The 22,400-nt window shown below is 40.2% G+C and overlaps 1 protein-coding gene across 1 annotated transcript in view; it reads right to left on the bottom strand.

Moving 5' to 3' along the window:
* Nucleotides 1-22,400, bottom strand: part of gabrg3 (gamma-aminobutyric acid type A receptor subunit gamma3) — a gene marked incomplete at both ends in the record, with an annotated part of 449,762 nt that overhangs the window by 7,804 nt on the left and 419,558 nt on the right. Inside the window, 2 exons of the mRNA XM_084337932.1 lie at nucleotides 4,336-4,488; nucleotides 8,572-8,709. Coding sequence (XP_084194058.1) covers nucleotides 4,336-4,488; nucleotides 8,572-8,709 — 291 coding nt within the window. The remainder of the gene's footprint in view (nucleotides 1-4,335; nucleotides 4,489-8,571; nucleotides 8,710-22,400) is intronic.

Genomic DNA, 22,400 nt, shown 5'->3' with positions numbered 1-22,400 from the left:
ATATTGTAATGTGTGGCGAGGGGTTGCAGCAATTCCACTGAGAGAAACTGGTCTGAGGCTGGATAACATGCTTGTGTATGCCTCTCATAAGTTGTTATCCAACTCATGAGAACCTGCTCTCAAGCTCTGGATAGAACAGTCTCTGTCTCAGCTGATCTCCTGAGCTGAGGTCTGAGCTTGTGCCACAAGATGCCATTACATATGGCCTTTGTCCTGTCATACATGTCCACTGCCATCTCTGAGGTGCGATAACCTTTGAGTGTGTCCTGCACTGTGCTTTTAAATAGTACAGATAGGTATTGAAGATGTGCACTTTAACGCAGCAGCACCTGGAGCCTCCATACCCATGTCCAGTGTCCACTGACAAAGACATGCTCATGATACTGTGATAAACTATAATAAGCTTTAATCGAACCCTGGTTCATTTCCTCGGATAGTCCGGTTGGTTTGGGGTGGTGTGAAAGCTCATTCACTCTTGCAAGTGAACCCTGCATTTGAGATGTGAATGCAAAGCGGACCAAAGGCAGGAAAATACCCCAAAATCTAATATCTTTTTTATGAGACTTTTCTTTTCCGATTGCTTAAGCATGATTTTTAAAACGGGGCCCGGTGTTTCAAAACACACAATTAGCACAACCACACACACAATTATCAGAACACCTCAGATCCTTTGCTAAATTAAACACTTGTCAAAACCATACACTAATTTAAAAAAACTACATTTTGTTACCATATGAAACACGTTTCATATGACTTAATTCTGTTTGAACCAGTTACACACACTGCTGTGCTTAACCTAAAACACATTTAGCAATTCTACTTCTCAGTGATTAGAGTACTGTAAGTGAAGTACGCAGAGAATGTGCAAATATACAATAAATTCACCAAACACTACACAAGACCAATGCTGTAGACTGATGAAAATATAATTTATTTATCTACATATACCCAAATCAATGATGCAGACTGCTGAAAAAAAAACATTTTCTCTCCATATACCCAAATCAATGATGCAGACTGATGAAAATATAAATGTTCTCTCCATATAACCAAATCAGTCAACATTTCAACATGGAGAATCACAACAAAACATGTCCCAGTTTTCATGCTACTATGTGCATAACACTGTAAGCTCAGCAAATATCAGACAAACATAAAATACTGTATCCAGTAGGCCTACAGGTTAAAATTACAGTAAAACAAAAACCATTTTGAAATTTTTTAAATAGAGTACAGAAAATACTAGACATTATCTCTTTGCCTAGCTGGATCTGGCAAGATACTTTTTTGCTCTGTGTATTGTTTTGCAAAAAGTGTGAGGCTGACATTGTGCTTATAGAGGTGCAAATCTGGGCCTATGTTTTGCTCCTTGAGTGTAATGTTTTGATAATTGTGTAATACTTTTGATTTGAGTGTTTATGCAATTGAAGAAAACTGTAAAGACTAGAGATGAACTGTTTATTTCTTTTGTACATAGGCTGTGCATATGTTTGTTTGTTTGTTTATTTGCTTATGTGTATGATTCTTAACTGTTTTTATTTTGTTATTGGTGTATATGTGTGTATGTATGTACAGTATATGTATATATATATGTGTATATATGTATATTTGTACTCCTGTTGGGGCCTCTTGGACCAGATCAATGTTTTATCTGGCTAAATAAAGGTTAAATAAATAAATAAGAAACTGATGATTTGGTCCTGTTAACTTTGAATTTTCTATGGGGACTGCCCAGATCCCTCTCATGGACATGGACCTCACTTTGAGAACCTCTAATGATTCTAGTTCTTCAGTATTCATCTCTAATTACTCTAAAATGGCGTATTACTGTGTTTAAAAATAAAAATAAAAATAAAAGGGGGGGGGGGGGGGGGGAACCCCCCTCCACCCCCCTGGGCTGAAGCCCCCAATGTTTTCTAACCCTAAAAACGCCCCTGATTCACACACAGACACACATTTCTCTTTCTCATTAAAAACTTGGCAAGGAAAGAACCTTGAGCAAACTTGAATTGCTGACAGCGTTTTCATGCCTGTAGAAGTGTTTTAAAGGTTAACTGGTCTGCGTTGAGGAGGACATGTGTTTTTGTCTGCAGCAGACCCCCAAGGTGGCAAGTTCAACCCCAATGCTTTCCTGGTAGACATACAGTACAGCCCGCCCTAATCCTCACCTTGACCACCGGCCGTAACCGAGGATTTGAACCTGACACCATAGAATCCACAGGTGGCCGCACTAACCAGCTGAGCTAAAGGGTCAGACCTGTTAGCAGGTGCTGGTTGATTGCGACCGACAATTGCGTAAATTTAGCCTATAATCCGAACAAAGTTTGCCATCTGGCCACAACGTAAAATTTTAATGGTGCAATGTCTGACCACATACACATATGACCAAAAACAACTAAATCAAACTCAGAGAGGTGACAAAATAACCTCTGCCATCAAGTCAAATTCTCTGTGTTGCCTGTGTTTCGTTTCATCCATCTCTCTCCCCCATGAACAACCATACTGTAGGAATAGCTTCGAGGGAAGAAGAAAAATAAACTGTGTGTTACTCTCCATGGTAAACACGTCTATTTCAGGCGGCCATCTCACACTTCCTTCCTTCCAGCCTTTACCAACTTCACCATAGTTACCATCACCTGTTTCGGCTTAAAGCTGCTAAAGTGGCACTAATTCAGGAGGCGCTAAACAACAGAGTGGCTCCAACCGCCGGGGAAGAAAAACTCTCCTCCAGAAACATTCCTCTATCTCCAGCCTTTCAGACGACATGATGATGATATGCCCCCCTCCCCCACTGGACCGACGGCCACCTGTATGGATCGTGCCGGAGTCTTAACCCATTCAGTGCCAACCACGAGATTAGTCGGGTTAACTCGCCATGCGTTGAGTGCCAAGACCAGAGAAAACCAGAAAAAACTCAGGTTTTAATCGTTATTTCTTTTATTAGCAATATCCATACATTTTTCATCCATCCAGCCTGGCGTTATCATTGGGAAGGGGTTTGAGCTCAAAAAGGGCAAATACCGCCGCCTATCGTCTCCCGGATGGTATTGCACATCATTGGATTGGATTGGGTGGGACTGTGCATCAAAAAAATACTAACACAATTGGCAGTGTTAGAGGGTGGGAAAGCCAGTGGGTGGGGATTGGACGTTGTGGACAGCGACTCCTACAGGTCGGTTGGGTGACGCCGGTGCGGCGGAAACAGGAAGTATCGGCGTTACTCCTCGCCACTGAGAGTTCGAGCTGTCTGGTGAAAAGATGCGACAGGCTGCCTCCTCGTGTACCGGAGGGGACACCTGATGCAAGGCTTTTATCCTCACTACAGCCGACCAGTGGGAGGCATAGTCTAGCAATGTTCAAGACAGGGGAGGGGAGAATTGGAATTACGAAATTGGGATGGGAGAAAAATAGAAAAATAAGGAGAAAAAGTGGATAAAAAAAAAAGATATAATAATCTAATCTAATCATCTAATCATGACATTTATGACATACATGACATACAGATATACAGTACTGTTACATTTGTGACATAAAAGATATGCAAATATACAGTACTGTTAAACAGATCCTAATAGTAAATATATACATACGAGGGGGAGGGAACACATTAGGAGGGGGTGGGTTCAGACATTTACGGGGGCCAGTTTCGAATTGCAGCCTCCCGTAGGTGCTCTTTGAGAGCGGTTTTGAAGGTGGGTAGTGATTAAATTTTTTTTACGGCTGTGGGTATGGCGTTCCACATTGATGTGGCATAATTACAGAACATGTTTAGTCCCTTGTTTGAGACAAATCTGGGTTGGACATGATTTGTGGAACTCCCTCGGTGTTGTGGTTGTGGTATTCACTGACCTTTGGGAAGTATTTCGACATGTACATGGGTACCTTAGTGGTGTAGTGTCAGATAGACAGACTGACTGAACTGTGATGGGTATACCTAGTGCTGTTCTGTCTGGCGTCAGATAGACAGACTGACTGCACTGTGATGGGTATACCGTTCTGTCTGGCGTCAGACAGACAGACTGACTGCACTGTGATGGGTATACCGTTCGGTCTGGTGTCAGATAGACAGACTGACTGAACTGTGATGGGTATACCTAGTGCTGTTCTGTCTGGTGTCAGACAGACAGACTGACTGCACTGTGATGGGTATACCTAGTGCTGTTCTGTCTGGTGTCAGACAGACAGACTGACTGCACTGTGATGGGTATACCTAGTGCTGTTCTGTCTGGTGTCAGATAGACAGACTGACTGAACTGTGATGGGTATACCTAGTGCTGTTCTGTCTGGCGTAGTGTCAGATAGACAGACAGACTGACTGAACTGTGATGGGTATACCTAGTGCTGTTCTGGCCGGCGTGGCGTCTTTCTTGATCCAGAAGGAGACCCATGACAGGACCACAGTGAGGATGCAGGGGATGTAGGTCTGGATGGTGAAGTAACCCATTCTTCTACTCAGGTCAAAGTACACTGTCATCACCACGTAGTCGCCTACACAGACAAAAGAGAACACAATTTTTTTTTGGAACTGTGCAAAGCCATCTTTGTTATTTAAAATGTATATAGTACAATATCTACATCCTGATACACACTTTTAGAACTGTATATAGTAGTCTTTATTTTAGTCATCTTATTTTATTCTATGCAATTTTGTTTGTATTTTTATCTTATTTGATCTGCACTGCACACTTTTAGAACTGTATATACAGTAGTAATCTTTATTTTAGTCATCTTATTTTATTCTATGCTAAATGTATTGTATTTTTATCTTATTTTATTATTAAGAATCTATCTTATTATTAAGATAGAAGCTGCTATGGTCTAGCACCACAATAAATATAATTTCACTTTTCTTGCTGTAAAGTACTGAAATAAGTGACAATAAAGGAATCTGAATCTGAAACAGGGTCGGGATCAGTTAACACAATTCTTTTTTTGGCATGAACAGGTCATAATATGTACTATGTACTGACAAGTAAATGAGAATGAATCTTGTTCTATCATCAGCAAGTAAACGGCAATTTCTGTTCACATTTTGAACAGACTGAACCGATTCCCCAAACCCTGATTTGAAAGAGTGGTGTGTTTTAAAGAGGCATCTGAAGTGAATGGTGTGTTTGTGAAGTAATGGTGTGTTTGTGAAGTAATGGTGTGTTTGTGAAGTAATGGTGTGTTTGTGAAGTAATGGTGTCTTTGTGAAGTAATGGTGTCTTTGTGAAGTAATGGTGTCTTTGTGAAGTAATGGTGTGTTTGTGAAGTAATGGTGTCTTTGTGAAGTAATGGTGTCTTTGTGAAGTAATGGTGTGTTTGTGAAGTAATGGTGTGTTTGTGAAGTAATGGTGTCTTTGTGAAGTAATGGTGTGTTTGTGAAGTAATGGTGTGTTTGTGAAGTAATGGTGTGTTTGTGAAGTAATGGTGTCTTTGTGAAGTAATGGTGTGTTTGTGAAGTAATGGTGTCTTTGTGAAGTAATGGTGTCTTTGTGAAGTAATGGTGTGTTTGTGAAGTAATGGTGTCTTTGTGAAGTAATGGTGTCTTTGTGAAGTAATGTTGTGTTTGTGAAGTATGAATGGTGTGTTTGTGAAGTATGAATGGTATGTTTGTGAAGTATGAATGGTGTGTTCGTGAAGTATGAATGGTGTGTTCGTGAAGTATGAATGGTGAGTTCGTGAAGTATGAATGGTGTGTTTGTGAAGTATGAATGGTGTGTTCGGGTTCATAAACCAAATAGAAAAATCCAGGAAGGAGGAAAGAAGGAGCTAATTCAGGGCTACTTAAGAGGAAAGGAAATTAGATATATAATTAAATATATGTTTATATATTATGTAAAGGATGAGTCATTTACATACAGTAATACTTTAGGGAGAAAGTGAAAAGATATTCAAGTTGTCACGGATCATACATCAAACATGCCGTATGTTTACTTTATTCAACCCGTCGGACATCTCTATGGTCGTTGTTTATGCCCTGTTGTCTCTGCTTACTTGTTATGACTATTTATGAGTTTCCTTGTATTGACTATTATTACTATTATTATTATTATTACTATTATTACTATTATTATTATTATTATTATTATTATTATTATTATTATTATTATTATTATTATTATTATTATTATTATTATTATTATTATTATTATTATTATTATTATTATTATTATTATTATTATTATTATTATTATTATTGTTAAGATAAGATAAGATAAAATAAGATGTCTTTATTGATCCCCTTGGGGAAATTTGGGCATCATAGCAGAATGGGGGAGGGGAGGTACAGGTATGGGCATGGTAATAGAAAGACACAAATAGGCAATGAAATTACATCTGAATATAAACAAATATGAGAAAAATTTATAATAATAAGCAGTGTAAACAATATAATTGACTCTGAATATAAGAATTAAGAGAAAGTAAACAGTGTAATCAAGGGTGCAGATGAGGGTCTGTACTGTATGCCCTATCAGTTACAATAAATATGGGCAATGAAGAATTTTTATCTGAATATATACTATGAGTAAAGTAAACAGTATACACACAGGTGCAGTATACACAAGGTACCCTAACTGGCATCATATACGTCATACGTTATTATTATTCCCTCACTGTATTTCTCTACCCAGTCAACAGCTATTGCACGTCTGGTTAGAGGGATCTCTCTAAAACACCCATCTGAGGTTTCTTCCCTTTTTCTCTCCTATTAAAATAATTTTCTTTTCTTTCTGTTGGAGTTTTTCCCTCTTCATATGGGGGTTAAGCTGTTCCCTTTTGGGCCTGTGAAGACCCATTGAGACACAATACAGATAAATCTGACTTCTAAATCTACAGTACTCTCAATTTTAGTCATTGGAAACGCCACAATAATACCACAAGGCGAGGACACATATCCCCCTTGGAAAAAAGTTTAATGCAAATGATGCTTGCAGTTTTATACAAAGGAGTCGAGCCCAATGCTGTCCTTGGTAGAGGGATTACAGTAAAAGTTTTCTCTCAGCTAATATTTAATATTTATTGTTATTTCTTAGCACTTGAGGGATATTTGGAATCTTATTCTAAAAACCAACACTTTGTAAACGATACTATAATAAACTGTAGAGGTGCACTGTGGTGTTTCACGGGAAGGGGATCTATTAGAATTAGAATCTGTTTATTTGTCAATTACATTATCTGAACTAGGAATTTGTCACCTATCTTAATGATCTTAGGAGCATACCATAGTCTGGACCTGGGGACCAGCTCCAGTTCTAACACCAGTGCCTTGGCAGGAGCAGATACCTAGCGTACTGTACATGTCAGTTTATGGTGAGGGAGAAAACCAAAATACCCACAGGAAACCTGCGTGAACATTGGAAAGAACATTACAACAGTACCAACAGTACCGCCCGCTGTGTTTACATTTGGAGCCTGAAATTAGGTTACCAAACATACTGTATTTACCATTATGTAATTATTGGAATTTTTATATTGTTTTATTATTGATAAAAAATGTAAAATCATTCTGAGACACTGAGAAGTTACTTGTAGACAAAATTGGGGGCCTTGCTATTGTAAACATCAAACAGTGTTCTAAGGACCAAAGACAGTTTATTCAGTTGTGGAAATTTACCATTTAAAACAAAAAAAAAGAAATGTAAACTAATTATACATAATGCATATTTAATGAAGAATTTAAACAAAATCTCTTTGTTTTGGCGCAAAATTTATTGAAATTTTTGTTGTAAATGAATCATATCTGAGGAGAATCTCATCTCTTTCCTCTTGTCGTCATGGCTTTGCATTTAGTGAGCTGAACTGCTGAATGCCACTGACAGCACATTGGACACACTGGCCTGCCTTCCGTTACCCAGCTAAATTCTGTTGGCACAAGGAATTATGTCGCCCCAGTCACCAGCTGTTGTGGGCCATCCTGTATGTCCTAGGAGGCTGCAGCAAGGGAGTAGAATTCTATATTCCTAACTTACGAGGACAATCTGTTTTTAGCTAATTCCTAAGTAGTTAACAGCTCTAACTTAAAGGAGCACGGCAACGTTTTGGGAACTGTCTAACTCCAGGGTAGATGGCAAATAAGATAATTTCCCAAAAAGTTGGCATGTTCCTTTAACACCTATTTTTCAGGGACTATGTACAGCAGAATAATCCGACACAATAAACTAAATTCATACCACTACACTAAAATACACTTTTTGGCCACCCTGTTGAAAACGGGTTTCAACTTTTTCTCAAGTTAAAAGTCAAAGTTAAATCTAAGTTTTGGGTCAAAACTAAGACTTGTGGCCAACACCAGGGTTGAAGTAACCTGAATCCTCAAGGACGCCTTTTGACCTTGCTGTGACTAACAGATCAGGCGATATGTTCACATGAAAATGTAATGTTTGGCCTGATGATGGCGCTAGAGGAAAGGTCATGGAGTCACCAAAATAGGTCCTTCCTCTAGGGGTTACGAATATGCACAACTAATGTGAGTAATTGCGTCCACACTCAGGATCTGCGATGGCCACGGCCGAACCCATAACATCCCCAACATTTCTACTATTCATCACTCAGGGAGGAACACAGAACAAGACGCCGAAAGCTCACCTGCTGTGGTCTCGATGACACCCGTAGTGTTTCTCAAGCCCATAAAATCAAACTGATAGAGTCGCCAAGACTTCTGGTCGGTCGCTTCCACCGAGTTCTTCCTCCACTTGTAAATAATCTCGTCCCGTGGGTACCCATCTGCAATTACACAGAGCATGTGTGTGTGTGACCCCTGGCGCCACACATGGCATGATGGCACCTCCTAATGATGGATGCCCCAAGCGGCAGACAGAGCCAGGGCCACCCAGAGCAACATTTGTCTTATGCTGGAAGCCGGGCTATAATGAGAAGTTCTGGAATGAAGATGGAGGCAGAGGGAAGTAGAGTAAATGAAAGGTTTGGTTCAATAGGGCACTGAATCCATCTTGGCGTTAGGCCTGACCTTCTCATGATGGGCATGGGGTGTGGATGTGCTTTTTTTTTTATCATTTATTGTCTGAGTTTCACAATGATGACGCCAGTTGTCTGCTCTGCTCTGAAGTATTTTTTTCTTTGCAGAAGCTACCCACGTTCATTTGAATCACTAAAAGCATACACAATTATAATAATCATGCCTAACAGCAATTTGATGTAATAGGCATTCAATTAACAAAAACATTAACTGTGGGGGTAGATGCTGCTTGAACGGCTAATTGTTGTCAAACGTGATGCCTGATGAATGAATCCATTAACATTTGCTGTGGATCTCTCATTTAGTATTAATGATATCATTAAAAATGAGTCCATACAAATTATAAACTCTCTCTAAAAAATTAACAATGTGACATCCAAATGGAGGCTTTTATCCCACAACACAGAATATCCATTCTAGAAATAATATGCTACGTGAAATTAATCAAATAGAATTCCAAGGAGACATAATTTCCATACTCAAAAATGCTGACTCACAGGTTTAATAGCATCCTATAATAAGTCTCACTTGTTTAGACAGCAAACTCATGACATGATTCAGGATGCCATTCATGAATGAATCATCAACATACATGAACGCTTTATTATTATCTCTGAAAACTGTGGGTTTCTTTGTCGCAAGGTGAAACTTGCAATCTTAACTCTTGACAGAGGCCACAGAACATTCTTCTGGAACCAGAGTGGGAAGGCCCTGCGCTCTATGAACCAGGTCAACAAAACATGTTCTATGACATCACAGGTTCCATTTCCTCTAGATGTAGGAAAGATGTATGTACTGTACATACACACATCTACTGTAGACTAAACCATCCTAATCCAATATCCCCAGAAAGACATTATGTGAACACTGTTGTAGGAAGAATTTTCTCTAACAAAACAAGGTTTATTTTCTTTATGTAAACTGCTAGGGGCAATGCCAGAGGGACAGCTACTGTCAATTTGGAGACATATACCCTTCATGCAACAAACCTAAATGTGTATTCCCCCAAATGCAGTATTAGGAAGAAGAATTAGCTTATATTAAAGCACTTTTGTTACACCCTGCCTATGTGTGGCACAATGATATTAGACTAGTACTGTATATGTTATGGATGAGTAATTGGTGTTATCAAGGAGAGTGGACTGTCCATAACCCCCTCTCACCACACACACACACACACACACACACACACACACACACACACACACACACACACACACACACACACACACACACACACACACACACACACACACACACACACACACACACACACACACACACACACACACACACACACACACACACACACACACACACACACACACACACACACACACAACTTTTTAATTGGGCACTAGCAATGGATTAAAATGAGACATGGATCACAGAAACAGAGATGAACAATAAAAGCTTGCACTTATTAATTGCAGCATGTATTAATAATTAAAAAAGACACAGCAGAGTGAAAATCTCCTCCTCTATCAAAGACCTCAGAGGGTCTTCACACCACTCCATGAGGGATAATTTTATATATTATATAATTTAATATATATTTCAATGGCATTCTATTTACACAAAGAAGCCAGAGTTGGGATAGAGAAGCAGGATTATGCACTAGAACTAGATAATATATATATATACTGTATATAAAAATATTATTAAATAAACCTTTGATATGGGTGACTGAATCACATTCCCAAACCTAAAATATTCAAGTGTAGTTGTACCAAATCCAAAACCTTAAAGGGGAACTATCTTATAAATGGCCTTTTTCAGTGTTTAGCATTGTTTCCTAGTTTCCTCTAATTCTCATATTGGCGCATTCTTCCAATTCTCCTCTCACAATATTTACCCTCACTGAACTGAGTCATCTGAAAATGTGCATATCTGTGATGCCAGAGATTTCTCAGCTGCATAATAATGTGGCAGTTGATGTGGCAGTTGGCACCAGGCCCGTTGGAGCCCAGCCTCAAAACGGCTTAAGATCTTGAGGTAGAAAAATGCTGTTTTTGAGTACTTGATTAGAAATACAAAACAATGCATTTTTTTGAAAAAAAACAAAACCTTACAGAGGTGTTCCATAGACTCACAGGAATTGTGTAAAAGTGCTCAAATAGTGAAAGAAATAGTAAAATAGTTCCCCTTTAAGATATAGTTAAATCTATATCTATCTAAGGCAGGGGTGGGCAATTATCTTTCCCGGGGGGCCGAATGAGCAACTGAAAATATGTTGGAGGGCCGGGCCAAAATTCCAAACTCAATTATGCATAATAATATACATTTTATTTCTATATAAAAAGCAGTAAATGGCATTGTTTTGACCCCTGGTAAGAGTGTATGTTATTATTTGGCAATTAAAAGGTGAGGTTAGCTTTAAAAAATATCATTTATTCAAATAGAATTTATTTCCAAAATGATAAACAAAATGTGAAACATTAATAACAAAGGGCATGTATGAAAAAGTGCTATACAAATAAAGTTATTATTTTGAGTTTCATATACTATTGAAACAAGGATTTTCTTAGCTTTCTAAAGACATCACATAATAATAATAATAATAATAATAATAATAATAATAATAATAATAATAATAATAATAATAATAATAATAATAATAATAATAATAATAATAATAATAATAATAATAATAATAATAATAATGCAGGACCTGTTCAGAGGTCTTTAATTGGCATGCAATTATCCTCAACAATGATCCTTTAGCGATTAGCACACACGGTTAGCACACACACACACCGGAACACACACGCATGCATGGTATCTTGTAGGATCGCCGATGCGATTCGTCTCTGCGATTAACCCATCCCGTTGCCCTTCCCCCCAAGGGCAGCCGGGAGCAGACAGGCGTCGGCGAGGGCCGCGCCAGGGGACCAATCCAAGTGCTCCTGCCCGTCTTCGTCAAGGACACCACAGCGTTAGCGATCTGTTGTTGTGCATGTTTTTCCATTGGGTTTATCTTATCGGGGGGGAAACCCTTGCGAGCACGGGGAGAACATGCAAACTCCACACAGAAAGGCCTGGGGGATACCCCACCTGGGTACCTGGCATCATGGAAACCTGGTCCCCAAGCGGGAATCGAACCCTGGACCTTCTTGCTGTGAGGCGACAGTGTTAACCACTACACCACCGTGCCGCTTATAGCCAAAATAAACAAGACATGTCACTGAACTGTGTAAAGAAAAGTGTCCCAGTAGCCTTTTTTACTTTACATGCCTATATTAAACATTTAATGTTTTCAGAACTGTGCAAAAAAAGAAGAAAAAAAATCAAGTGTCCCATTTCACTTGTTATATTTCCACATTTTAGTGTTCTTCAGCTCTTTTTTTTTTTTTCATTCAGTGTGATAAATCCAGTCTCTGTTGAGCTTTAACAAGTCCATCAAAGTCAGGTTGCATGTCTGAGGTGGAGATGCGAAGCACAGCTGCCAGATGTTCATCAGTGAGAGAGGATCTGTACCTGGACTTGGTAAACGTCATGACTGAGAATGTCTGTTCACATATAGGTGGATCCAAAGAGAACCAACATCTTCTGAGCATGTCTCCTCATGTTTGGAAAGTTCTCCTCCTTGAGAGCAGAGTAGAACTCTAGCAGTGATGCTGACTTAAAGTGCTCTTTCAGTAGTGAATCAGACTGCAGGTCAATGAGTTCAAGCTGAACATCAGTGGGTGCACTATCAACACTGCAGGTAAAGGGAGAGGAAACCAGCTGCATTTCATCCTCAACCTTTTTGAAATCTTGAAAACGCCTTGAAAATTCATCATGCAGTGCCCAACATGGATGAGTACCTGTGCCGGTGATCAGCTGATGGTTTGACTTCTTTCAGGGTTTTCATGTGTTTGAGATTGTTGCTGCCTAGTTGCCTTGAAATTAATTGCAACTTTGTCATGAAGGCTTTCACATGGCTATGCATTTCATGAGCAAAAATGCCCTTGCCCTGCAGTTGTGTGCAGGGACGTGCACAGGACTTTAGAAAGGCAGGTGCCGAAAAAGGAGAAAAGGGCATCAATTATTAAATGCAATGCGAGCGCGCAGAGCGCGCGAGCCCGATTTTTTAGGTTAATACAAGTCTATGGTACATTCAGTTTCACTGATAGATGTCACCAAAACTACATACAGTAGTGTCCCTTTAATAACACAATATGCGCTCCAGACCAACAGCTGCGGGCGCGGGCGGCATGCCGAAATTAACACGCTGTGTTGACTGTTGAGAGAGCAAGAGAGAGACCGAGAGAGAGATAGAGAGAGAGAGAGAGAGAGAGAGAGAGAGAGAGAGAGAGAGAGAGAGAGAGAGAGAGAGAGAGAGAGAGAGAGCGAGAGAGCGAGAGAGAGAGAGAGAGAGAGAGAGAGAGAGAGAGAGAGAGAGAGAGAGAGAGAAAGAAAGAGAGAGAGAAAGAGAGACCGCATTAACTCACTTGTTAGTTGAAACGTGGTTCAGGTCAGGAGGGCTTGATGAAGTATTATGTCCACTGTCCCACAGTCACAGACTGTTGTCTTGATGTATATCCACTGTCCAGACTGCATCCAGCCAAATAGCTTATTGTTAGCAGTTAGCACAACACAAGTACTGATGAGCTGTGTCTACTGTCTGTCTTTGCCCATTTCCGCGTCGAACAGCCTGCAAACTACCTGGCATTCTATCGCCATGCTCTAAGACAAACTCTAACCTTAACCAACTTTGAAAGAGTGCCTAAGCTTAACCGTCGAAACAACTTGCCGTCACGCTCTAAGACAAACTCTAACCTGAACCTACTTCGAAGAGTGGCTAGGGTTAATAACCAGTGTAGAAACTGACGTCGGCCAATCAGAGAGCGTCTGCCAGAAATGCGGCTACGGAAAGTATACAGGCGTCTGGCAGCGCGCGTAAATAATGGGTCCTTCCAGTTCCAGGAGAGGGAGAGGGGTAGGGGCATTTATCTCTCTTTCTTTACCTAATATTTAGATTCTATCATGACATCTTTCATTTGGAAGGGCAGGGCAGTCTATCTATATGTGCAACAGTAAAAAAATAAATAAAAAAGGGCACTTTCTAATGAAAAATGAAAAAGGCAGGTGCCCGGGCACCCCTTCACGTCTATGTGTGCACGTGCCTGGTTGTGTGTTCAGTAGGGATGGGTACCGTTCACATTTGAACCGATACGGTACCGGTACCTGTGAATTGATACCGGTACCCAACGGTACCTTTTTTCTGTACTTTAGTCTCTAAATTTTTTATCTACCTACCTCAGTTGTGAAAAAAGAAATCCAAACTTCAAATAACCACACTTTCCACCATTTTCGGCTTGCCCCGACTGCTTTGTTGTTTAATCAAGTCAAATCCTAGGTAAGCGTATATTGTGCGTGTGAACGTTGACATGAAAAGAAAAAAGTAATTTTTTTTTTTTTTTATTATCATGTAATCTTTCGCAGGCCGGTCAGAATCATCCCGCGGGCCGTATCCGGGGGCCGTACAATGCCCAGGTCTGATCTAAGTTAATTAAGTTAATACAATATATTATAAAATATTAATTCTCTCTTCTTCTCTTCTCCCACCACGTTGGTTTCATTCATCTGAGGCCTCATAAATCCACACTGACTGGTGAGAAAGATACTATTGACAGAATGGCAAAGTTTCCTAGTCTTTGTAGTCTAGTATTTCAGAGATACTCCTTGCAGTTTGGCCAGCGTTTGAAGTCTTCAATTTAACAAGCCTAAACAAACTGTTCAGAATTGTTGCCATATGTCACGGAGTAAAACAAGTAATGAATTAGGTTAATGTGATTAGATGAATAGCTGGTTGGAGCCAGAAACACTGCCTAATAGCGTACTGCCCAGTTTGTAAAAGTAATTTACAATATAATTTATTATATATTTAGTGTGTGGGGTTTATTATATATTTGGTGTGTGGGGTTTATTATATATTTGGTGTGTGGGATTTATTATATTTGGTGTGTAGGGTTTATTATATTTGGTGTGTGGGGTTTATTATATGTTTGGTGTGTGGGGTGTATTATATATTTAGTGTGGGGTCTATATATTTGGTGTGTGGGGGGTTATTATATATTTAGTGTGGGGTTTATTATATATTGTACAGTGTGTTCAATACAAGGGAAGAAAGGGGTGCTGGAAAATAAACAATACAAATTTGATTTAGTGTAGTTTCTTCTTTTTTATATTTTCTATACATATCCCCTTGTAAGAGTGGTTCGATTATTGTTCTGTAATTCCTTGTTATGTGATTAACTCTCCCTTTTTTATTTGATTTGAAGTCTTTATTTCGAACATGCAATGAATACAACAAACAATAACAAAACGCAAAACAACTCAATCTGCATGTTCGAAAAGGAGTAGGAAGAAGTATACACTTATTTAATCCTACCCCTTTTCCACTACTCAAATGAGTGTACTATTTTAAACATAAAAAAGAAAAGAAAAAGAAAACAAAAAACAAAAACTATATATGTATAAAATAAAATAAAATAGAAAACAAAAGAAAAATGTAAACACTCCCTTGTAGCTATCCTGTACTGACAGCTGGGTACTAAACCTCTCTACAGTCTGTATATCATTCATATCCTCCCTCTGTCACGTTATCTCTATTTATTTATTTACTTTACTTTATTCATTTCTATTTATGCACTATATCCGTAATGTACTCAGCTCACTATTGTGAAGCCCTTGAGGCGTGATGTGCCCAAGAGGTAAGCAAATTTGACTTAATCAGAAAACAAGATGAATCACCGCGGCACACACATGCGATGCATGCTGCGACACACACATGCGATGGGCGGCACACACAGGAAAAATGTTTGGGTCGCCGATGAAATTCTGTCTCTGCGCTTGACCCATCCCGTCGTCCTTCCCCCCAAGGGCAGCCGGGAGCAGACATGGGCTGCGGCGTGGGGCAGAGTTTTTTCCATTGGGTTTATATTCCGGAGCATGGGGAGGAAATGCAAACTCCACACAGAAAGGCCCGGGAGATACCCCACCTGGGTACCTGGCAACGCGGCGACCTGGTCCCCAAAGCGGGAATCGAACCCTGGACCTTCTACTGTAGCTGTGAGGCGACAGTGTTAACCACTACACCACAATCAACTGACCAACCAACTGACCGACAGAGTGACCTACAGCATATGAAACAACATGATGAGTGAATATTTATAAAATACGAGTGGGACTGATGTTAGGCTACCTACTGTAAATTAAGTTAACTTTAAATTTGCATGACATGCCATTGTTTTGCATAATTTTGTATCGACATTAATGTTTAGCAGCATCATATTGTCCTATCTCATAATAATAATAATAATAATTTAGGACCTGCTCCGAGGTCATCATTTGGCACACATGCGAACCATGCATACAATGCGTATCTGCGATTAACCCATCCCGTCGTCCTTCCCCCCCAAGGGCAGCCGGGAGCAGACAGGCGCCACGTGAGCCGCGCCAGGGGACCAATCCAAGTGCTCCTGTCCGTCTTCGTCAAGGACGCCACAGCGTTAGCGATCTTGTTGTTGTGCATGTTTTTCCATTGGGTTTATCTTATCGGGGGGGGAAACCCTTGCGAGCACGGGGAGAACATGCAAACTCCACACAGAAAGGCCTGGGAGATACCCCACCTGGGTAACTGGCATCATGGAAACCTGGTCCCCAAGCGGGATTCGAACCCTGGACCTTCTTGCTGTGAGGCGACAGTGTTAACCACTACACCACCGTGCCGTAGACGGTAGTCTAGAGCCACAAATATTTATATATAGCACTGCGTAATGTTAACCCTTATAGGTTTAATGGAATGTTCTGTCTTTTTATTGTGTTATATCATCATTAGAATGTTCAGTTCTCACATTTAAAATCATAGTTTGATGACAGCACTTCTAAAGCATACATAATACACATAAGCACTGCAGGAATTCCTTCCACTAGTCGCCCAGTCACCTGCAAAACAATTCCTAAAAATGTGATTCTCTCTACGAGAGCTTATGGCACTGCAGATGTCTTTTCAAAGGCAAACATCTGGCTTAAGCAGGCACTATGCAAATCCCATAATATAAACAAATTATCTCCTATCTCTTTGGACACCCGCCAAAGAAAGCAGACCTGACACTTATTGGTGAGTAATAACGCTGCACATCCAGTGGCACAGCTATCCTAATTTGTGTTAAACCGCATTCAAATATTTGTAATTAATTACATCCGACTGGCCCAAAGTTGGTTTATTAATAGTTATCATTCCTGTGGACACTCTGATGATCACGAGCGCCGACCCACAGATTGTCTTTACAAAGAGGAAGGGAGAACTCCAGTCATCCGTTGACATGATACCTGCATGTGAGAGATGCCTCTGTACAGCAGATGGAATGACCAGATTGATGATGGACTTTGACAAGATCACAATGGTTCTAAATCACAAAACAATACAATACAGCGCACCGTTGTAGTCCGAACTCTGGCCCCGCAAACACTTATCTCCCATCAGTCCATCTCAAAACGTACAGTCCAAAGGGCAAAGAAGAGCCCAGGCAGCCCTGTCATCAGTCTATCATCTCAAACCTGCAGTCCAAAGGGCAACGAAGATCACTTCCCTCTGGGAGATGCTATAGGTCACTAGTGTCCACCCAATCATCATGTTTCTTCCCTACTGCAATAAAGACTCTCTTCTCACTTCTCACTAAACTTGACCGATGTTCAGCACCATGCACTCAAAAGATTGTGTACATTTTGTGATTATAGACCTGTTCGCTATTTACAAACATACCGTGTTCGAGCCAATCAGCAATACCAATTGAGTCATGTGACTGAGTTGCCTCGGACCTGTGCAAGCTGCTGCGCCAAAAGAAGTACAATGGGGCTCTATGGAGAAACCATGACACTCCCAAGACTACATTTTTTTTTTTTTTTACATGAAATACTTTTTTTTAATTATATATATATAGCTAAGTGTAGCAGGGTGGATTATCCCTGCTTTATGGGAGTGGTTGTACACGGCCACCTGGTAGCGAGAATGCAGCAGAGCTGAGTCTAGCTGGATCCCCGACTGTAGGCCAGGAATGTTGAAGTGGAGGTCGAGCAGCAGGAGTGGATGGGGCCTAGGATTCACTGACCTAGGGATGGTACTCTGGTCCTTCTGGCCCTCCAGGGCGATCAGCAGTAGCTCCCCACACACTCACACTTCCCCCAATACTTCCTGAGCCCTCCCACACCTGATGGCAGCAAGATGGATGATATATTCGCTCCCCAAAGCAGTACTCTTCCTTAATGATGAGAGAAGACCTTTCACATTAAATTATAGGCAGGGGGTGGGGAAAGGGTTAAACAATAATGAGCATTACCCGGAGAGAAAAGGGTTAGACAAGATGCACATTAAAGACACACACAGTGTTCCCAATTACGTCTCCTTTATATAAAGTCTAGTTAAATTTTACAAGTGTATTACTCAATTAGAAAAGCTATTCCCACACTGGGCACCTAGTGCTCTCGCTCTACAATACACATGGATGAAAGTTATTCCCACATGGATGAAAGTTATTCCCACCTGGATGAAAGTTATTCCCACATGGATGAAAGTTATTCCCACACGGATGAAAGTTATTCCCACACTGGGCACCTAGTGCTCTCACTCTATATTACAGACACAGTAAGAACCTCTTCCCTTTAAGGGTTATCTACTGCTCCGCTTCGCGGTAGGGGAGAACCAGGTAAGGAGTAAAGGAGTTCAATGGTAATTTTTGTATTTTATTTTTTTATTCTTTTTTAAAACAAACATATAAACAAACATGACAACACACGATAAGATATACAAGCATTAATTGTCAGGGCACATCCAATGGGATCACCTTTTGGTTAGTTGTTTTATATAAGATATACCCATAATACCTGTTATCTAAAAAAAAACCTACATACATATGCTCAGCTCGAACCCCCCCCTCCCGGACCCCACCTTGAGAAGTACCTCCACTATCCCTCGCACCTAACCAGACACTACCATTATAAGCTAGCTTTTATTCTCTCCACCACTTCTAACCACATTGACATTTTGGATTCATTGAGACCCAGAATTCTTGCTGTAGATATTTCATGGTAAATTACATCGAGATATGTAAGAAACCAAACTTTACGGCACATTTTTTCCGGTTGAAACCAGCGTGATGCGATCAGCTTTTTGGCTACTGTGATACCCGATAAAACCAATCTCTTTAGCTGTGGATTCACTGCAAACTCAAAAACATCATTCAACAGCAATACCGAGGGGTGTACAGGTATATTCCAAGATACGAGTTTTGATATTTGTTGGGTCACATCTTTCCAGAATGCCTTAACTGGTGAGCAGTCCCAATACATGTGCATAAATGTCCCTTCGTCCCCATTTGTACATTGGGTGCATTTGGAATCTTGTTTGAGCCCCATTCGGCACAGTCTTATAGGAGTCAAGTATGTCCTGTGAATATAGTTAAGATTGATTTGTTGATGATCCGGGTTCCTTGATGTAAGTCGGACATTTGCCCAGGCTCCTTGCCAATCAAAGTCATTTTCCAGGTCTGGTATATCCCTCCTCCAGACAGAGTCAAGTTGGAGGGTTTCATACGAGGACGTTAGTAATTGATGATAAAATTCTGAAACAAAACCTCTCGATGTCTCTCTTGAGTAGAAGAATTTGTGGTATCTGTGGTGTTCAATTGGTCTGTCTAATGGAACACCGTGAGACTTCAAACATAGCTCTAACTGTTTGTGAAAAAGCCATGTGGACTTGGTGAGATTAAATTTTTTGCGTATTTCTTTATCACTACAAAAACCCTGTTTGTTAAAAATATCCCCTAATGAGTGTATGCCTTGCTCTTCCCATATAGGGAATCTTATAGGTCGTTTTCCAATTAAGAGAGCATTGTTATTGAATAAGGGAGTATGGTTGTGCCATTCTTGTGGGTTAGGATTTTTTTTTTGTGATTCACGCCATATCCGGATCGCATGAGTAATTATGGGGCCAAATTTTCGTTCACAGTGCTTGATTGGTAGTTTAGTGTATGCTATGTCCTTCAGTCTATGTGGGGCTACTATGTTTTCTTCTATTTTCCTCCAAGATGCTAATGCTTGGGAGTCAAACCATGTTGTCAATGGACTTAATGAGTACGCCTTAAAATATAGGAAAAAATCTGGAAATGCCATGCCACCATCTGCTTTATTTCTCTGTGCGGTGGATCTTTTTATACGTGGTGGTTTGTTATTCCAAATAAATTTGTATGTGGAGGAGTGTAATCTTTTCCAGTAACCCTCTGGAGGGGGTAACGGTAGCATTGAACAGAAGAAGTTGATTTTAGGTAGTACATCCATCTTAACTATTGATATCCGTGCTTGTACTGTGTTCTTAAGTTTTGCCCATCTATCAAGGTCGTCTTTGATTTTGTTTTGGATTTTTGTGTAGTTGTGCTTCACCGTTTGTCTTATGGTAGGGAATATTTCCACTCCCAAGCATCTGAAATGTTTTACCATCGGTATCTGTCCTGGGAGGGTTGTATCTTTTTTTGCAGGGGTGTTAAGTGGAAGGAAAGCCGACTTCGGCCAATTTATCTTAAATCCCGATAAATCACCAAAGTCCTCAATCAACTTGAGCAGATGAGGCAATGTGGTGTTGGGGTTTTTCATGAACAATATTACATCGTCCGCATATAAACAAATTTTTTGTTGTGTGCCCTTGATTACGATAGGTTCTATGGATTGGGATTGTCTTATATATTGTGCTAACGGCTCTAATGATAGATTGAACAGACCGGGACTAAGAGGACAACCCTGTCTGGCAGAGCGTGATACCGGAAATATTTCAGAGATGATTGTGCCTGTTATAATCATGGCCGATGGGTCTTTGTATAATACTTTAATCATATCGATGAATCCTTTTCCTAACCCCATCCTTTCTAGCACTGCCCACAGATACGACCATTCCAGCCTGTCAAAGGCCTTCATAGCATCCAGGGACAGTATCGCCTTAGGTATGGTGTCCTCTTTGTCGGCATCAAGTACGTGCAGTATACGTCTTATGTTCTCAGTGATCAGGCGGCCTCCTATGAAGCCAGTTTGGTCCGGGTGAACTAAAGACGTCATATGCTTTTGTAATCTGATGGCTAATACCTTAGAGTACAGTTTGATATCTGTTCCGAGGAGGCTTACAGGTCTATAACTACCGCACTCGTTGGGGTCTTTGTCTTTTTTAAGGAGGACTGTTATGAGTGCAATATTGTCGGTTTTATGGAAGTTCCCCTCCTTGACTGAGTATAAGATCATATTTAGTAATAAGGGGCCAATTATGTCCCAACAAGAAAGGTACATTTCTGATGGGAAACCGTCTCTTCCTGGAGCCTTACCACTTTTCATTGCGGTTATGGCCATCTTGAGTTCCTCTAGTGTGATCGGTATTTCTAACTGTTTAGCGTCATCCTCTGAAAGTTTAGGGAGAATAATTTGATTAAGAAATGTGTCCATTTTGTTTTGATCGAAGGTCATTTCTGATTTATATAAATCGGAGTAGAATACTTTGAATGTATCGTTTATTTTTACCGGATCTGTTACAAGTACTTGTTGTGCTCTAATGGTAGTTATATCTGCAAATGTTGCATTAATTCTTAATCGCATGGCTAATAGGTGGCTGGGTTTGGAACCATGGGAGTACTGCTGTTGTCTTGTGCTGCGTATTTGTATTTCCGATTGTTGTCTGTATATGTCATTGATCTCTATTTTTAGTACGTTAACTTGATTTTCTAGTCGAGTTGAGTTGTTGTATTTCAGAGAATTAAATAACGTTGAGTAAAGCGTTTCCAGCTCATCCAGTTTTGTGTTTTGATTCTTGCGCATTTTGGAGGAAAAGCTATCCGTGAAGTCTTTGATCATTCCCTTTACCGACATCCATATTATTCTGGGGTCTTGCACCGAGTTTGCATTCTCCCGTTGGAATACTATAAGAGCTTCTTTGAGTTGTGTAATGAATTCCTTGTTGTTAAGCAGCAACGAGTTAAATCGCCATCTTGGGGCTCGGGAGGATAGTATACCAAATGTACCTTTAAGGAGTAAATAACAGTGATCTGATAGTGCGTTGGGTATCATTTCCACTTCATAATTATCAAATAGTCTCTGTGATGCAAAGACATAATCTATTCTGGATAGTGTCTTATGTCTCGCAGATCGACAAGAGTACTTTCGGGTCGTGGGGTTAAGTAACCGCCATAAGTCCTTTACACCTGTAATCTTTGACCAATCCTTTAATGCCTTCGATGAATTCTTTTGTTCGCTGGAAAAGGCGAGGTAAGATTTGTCTATCCTTGGGTTCCAGATGGCATTAAAATCCGCTCCTATTATAAATGAGTAATCGGGAATGTCTAACATTGCATTGGTTAGTGTAGTGAAGAAATCTTCTTCGTACAAATTTGGGGCGTATACCGCTATCAACGCTATTTTC

The sequence above is a fragment of the Notolepis coatsorum genome, assembly GCF_963971535.1.
Source record: "Notolepis coatsorum genome assembly, chromosome: 2".
NCBI lineage: Eukaryota > Metazoa > Chordata > Actinopteri > Aulopiformes > Paralepididae > Notolepis > Notolepis coatsorum.
Note: the sequence above shows the minus strand (reverse complement) of the source record. Positions and strands in the feature narration are given on the sequence as shown.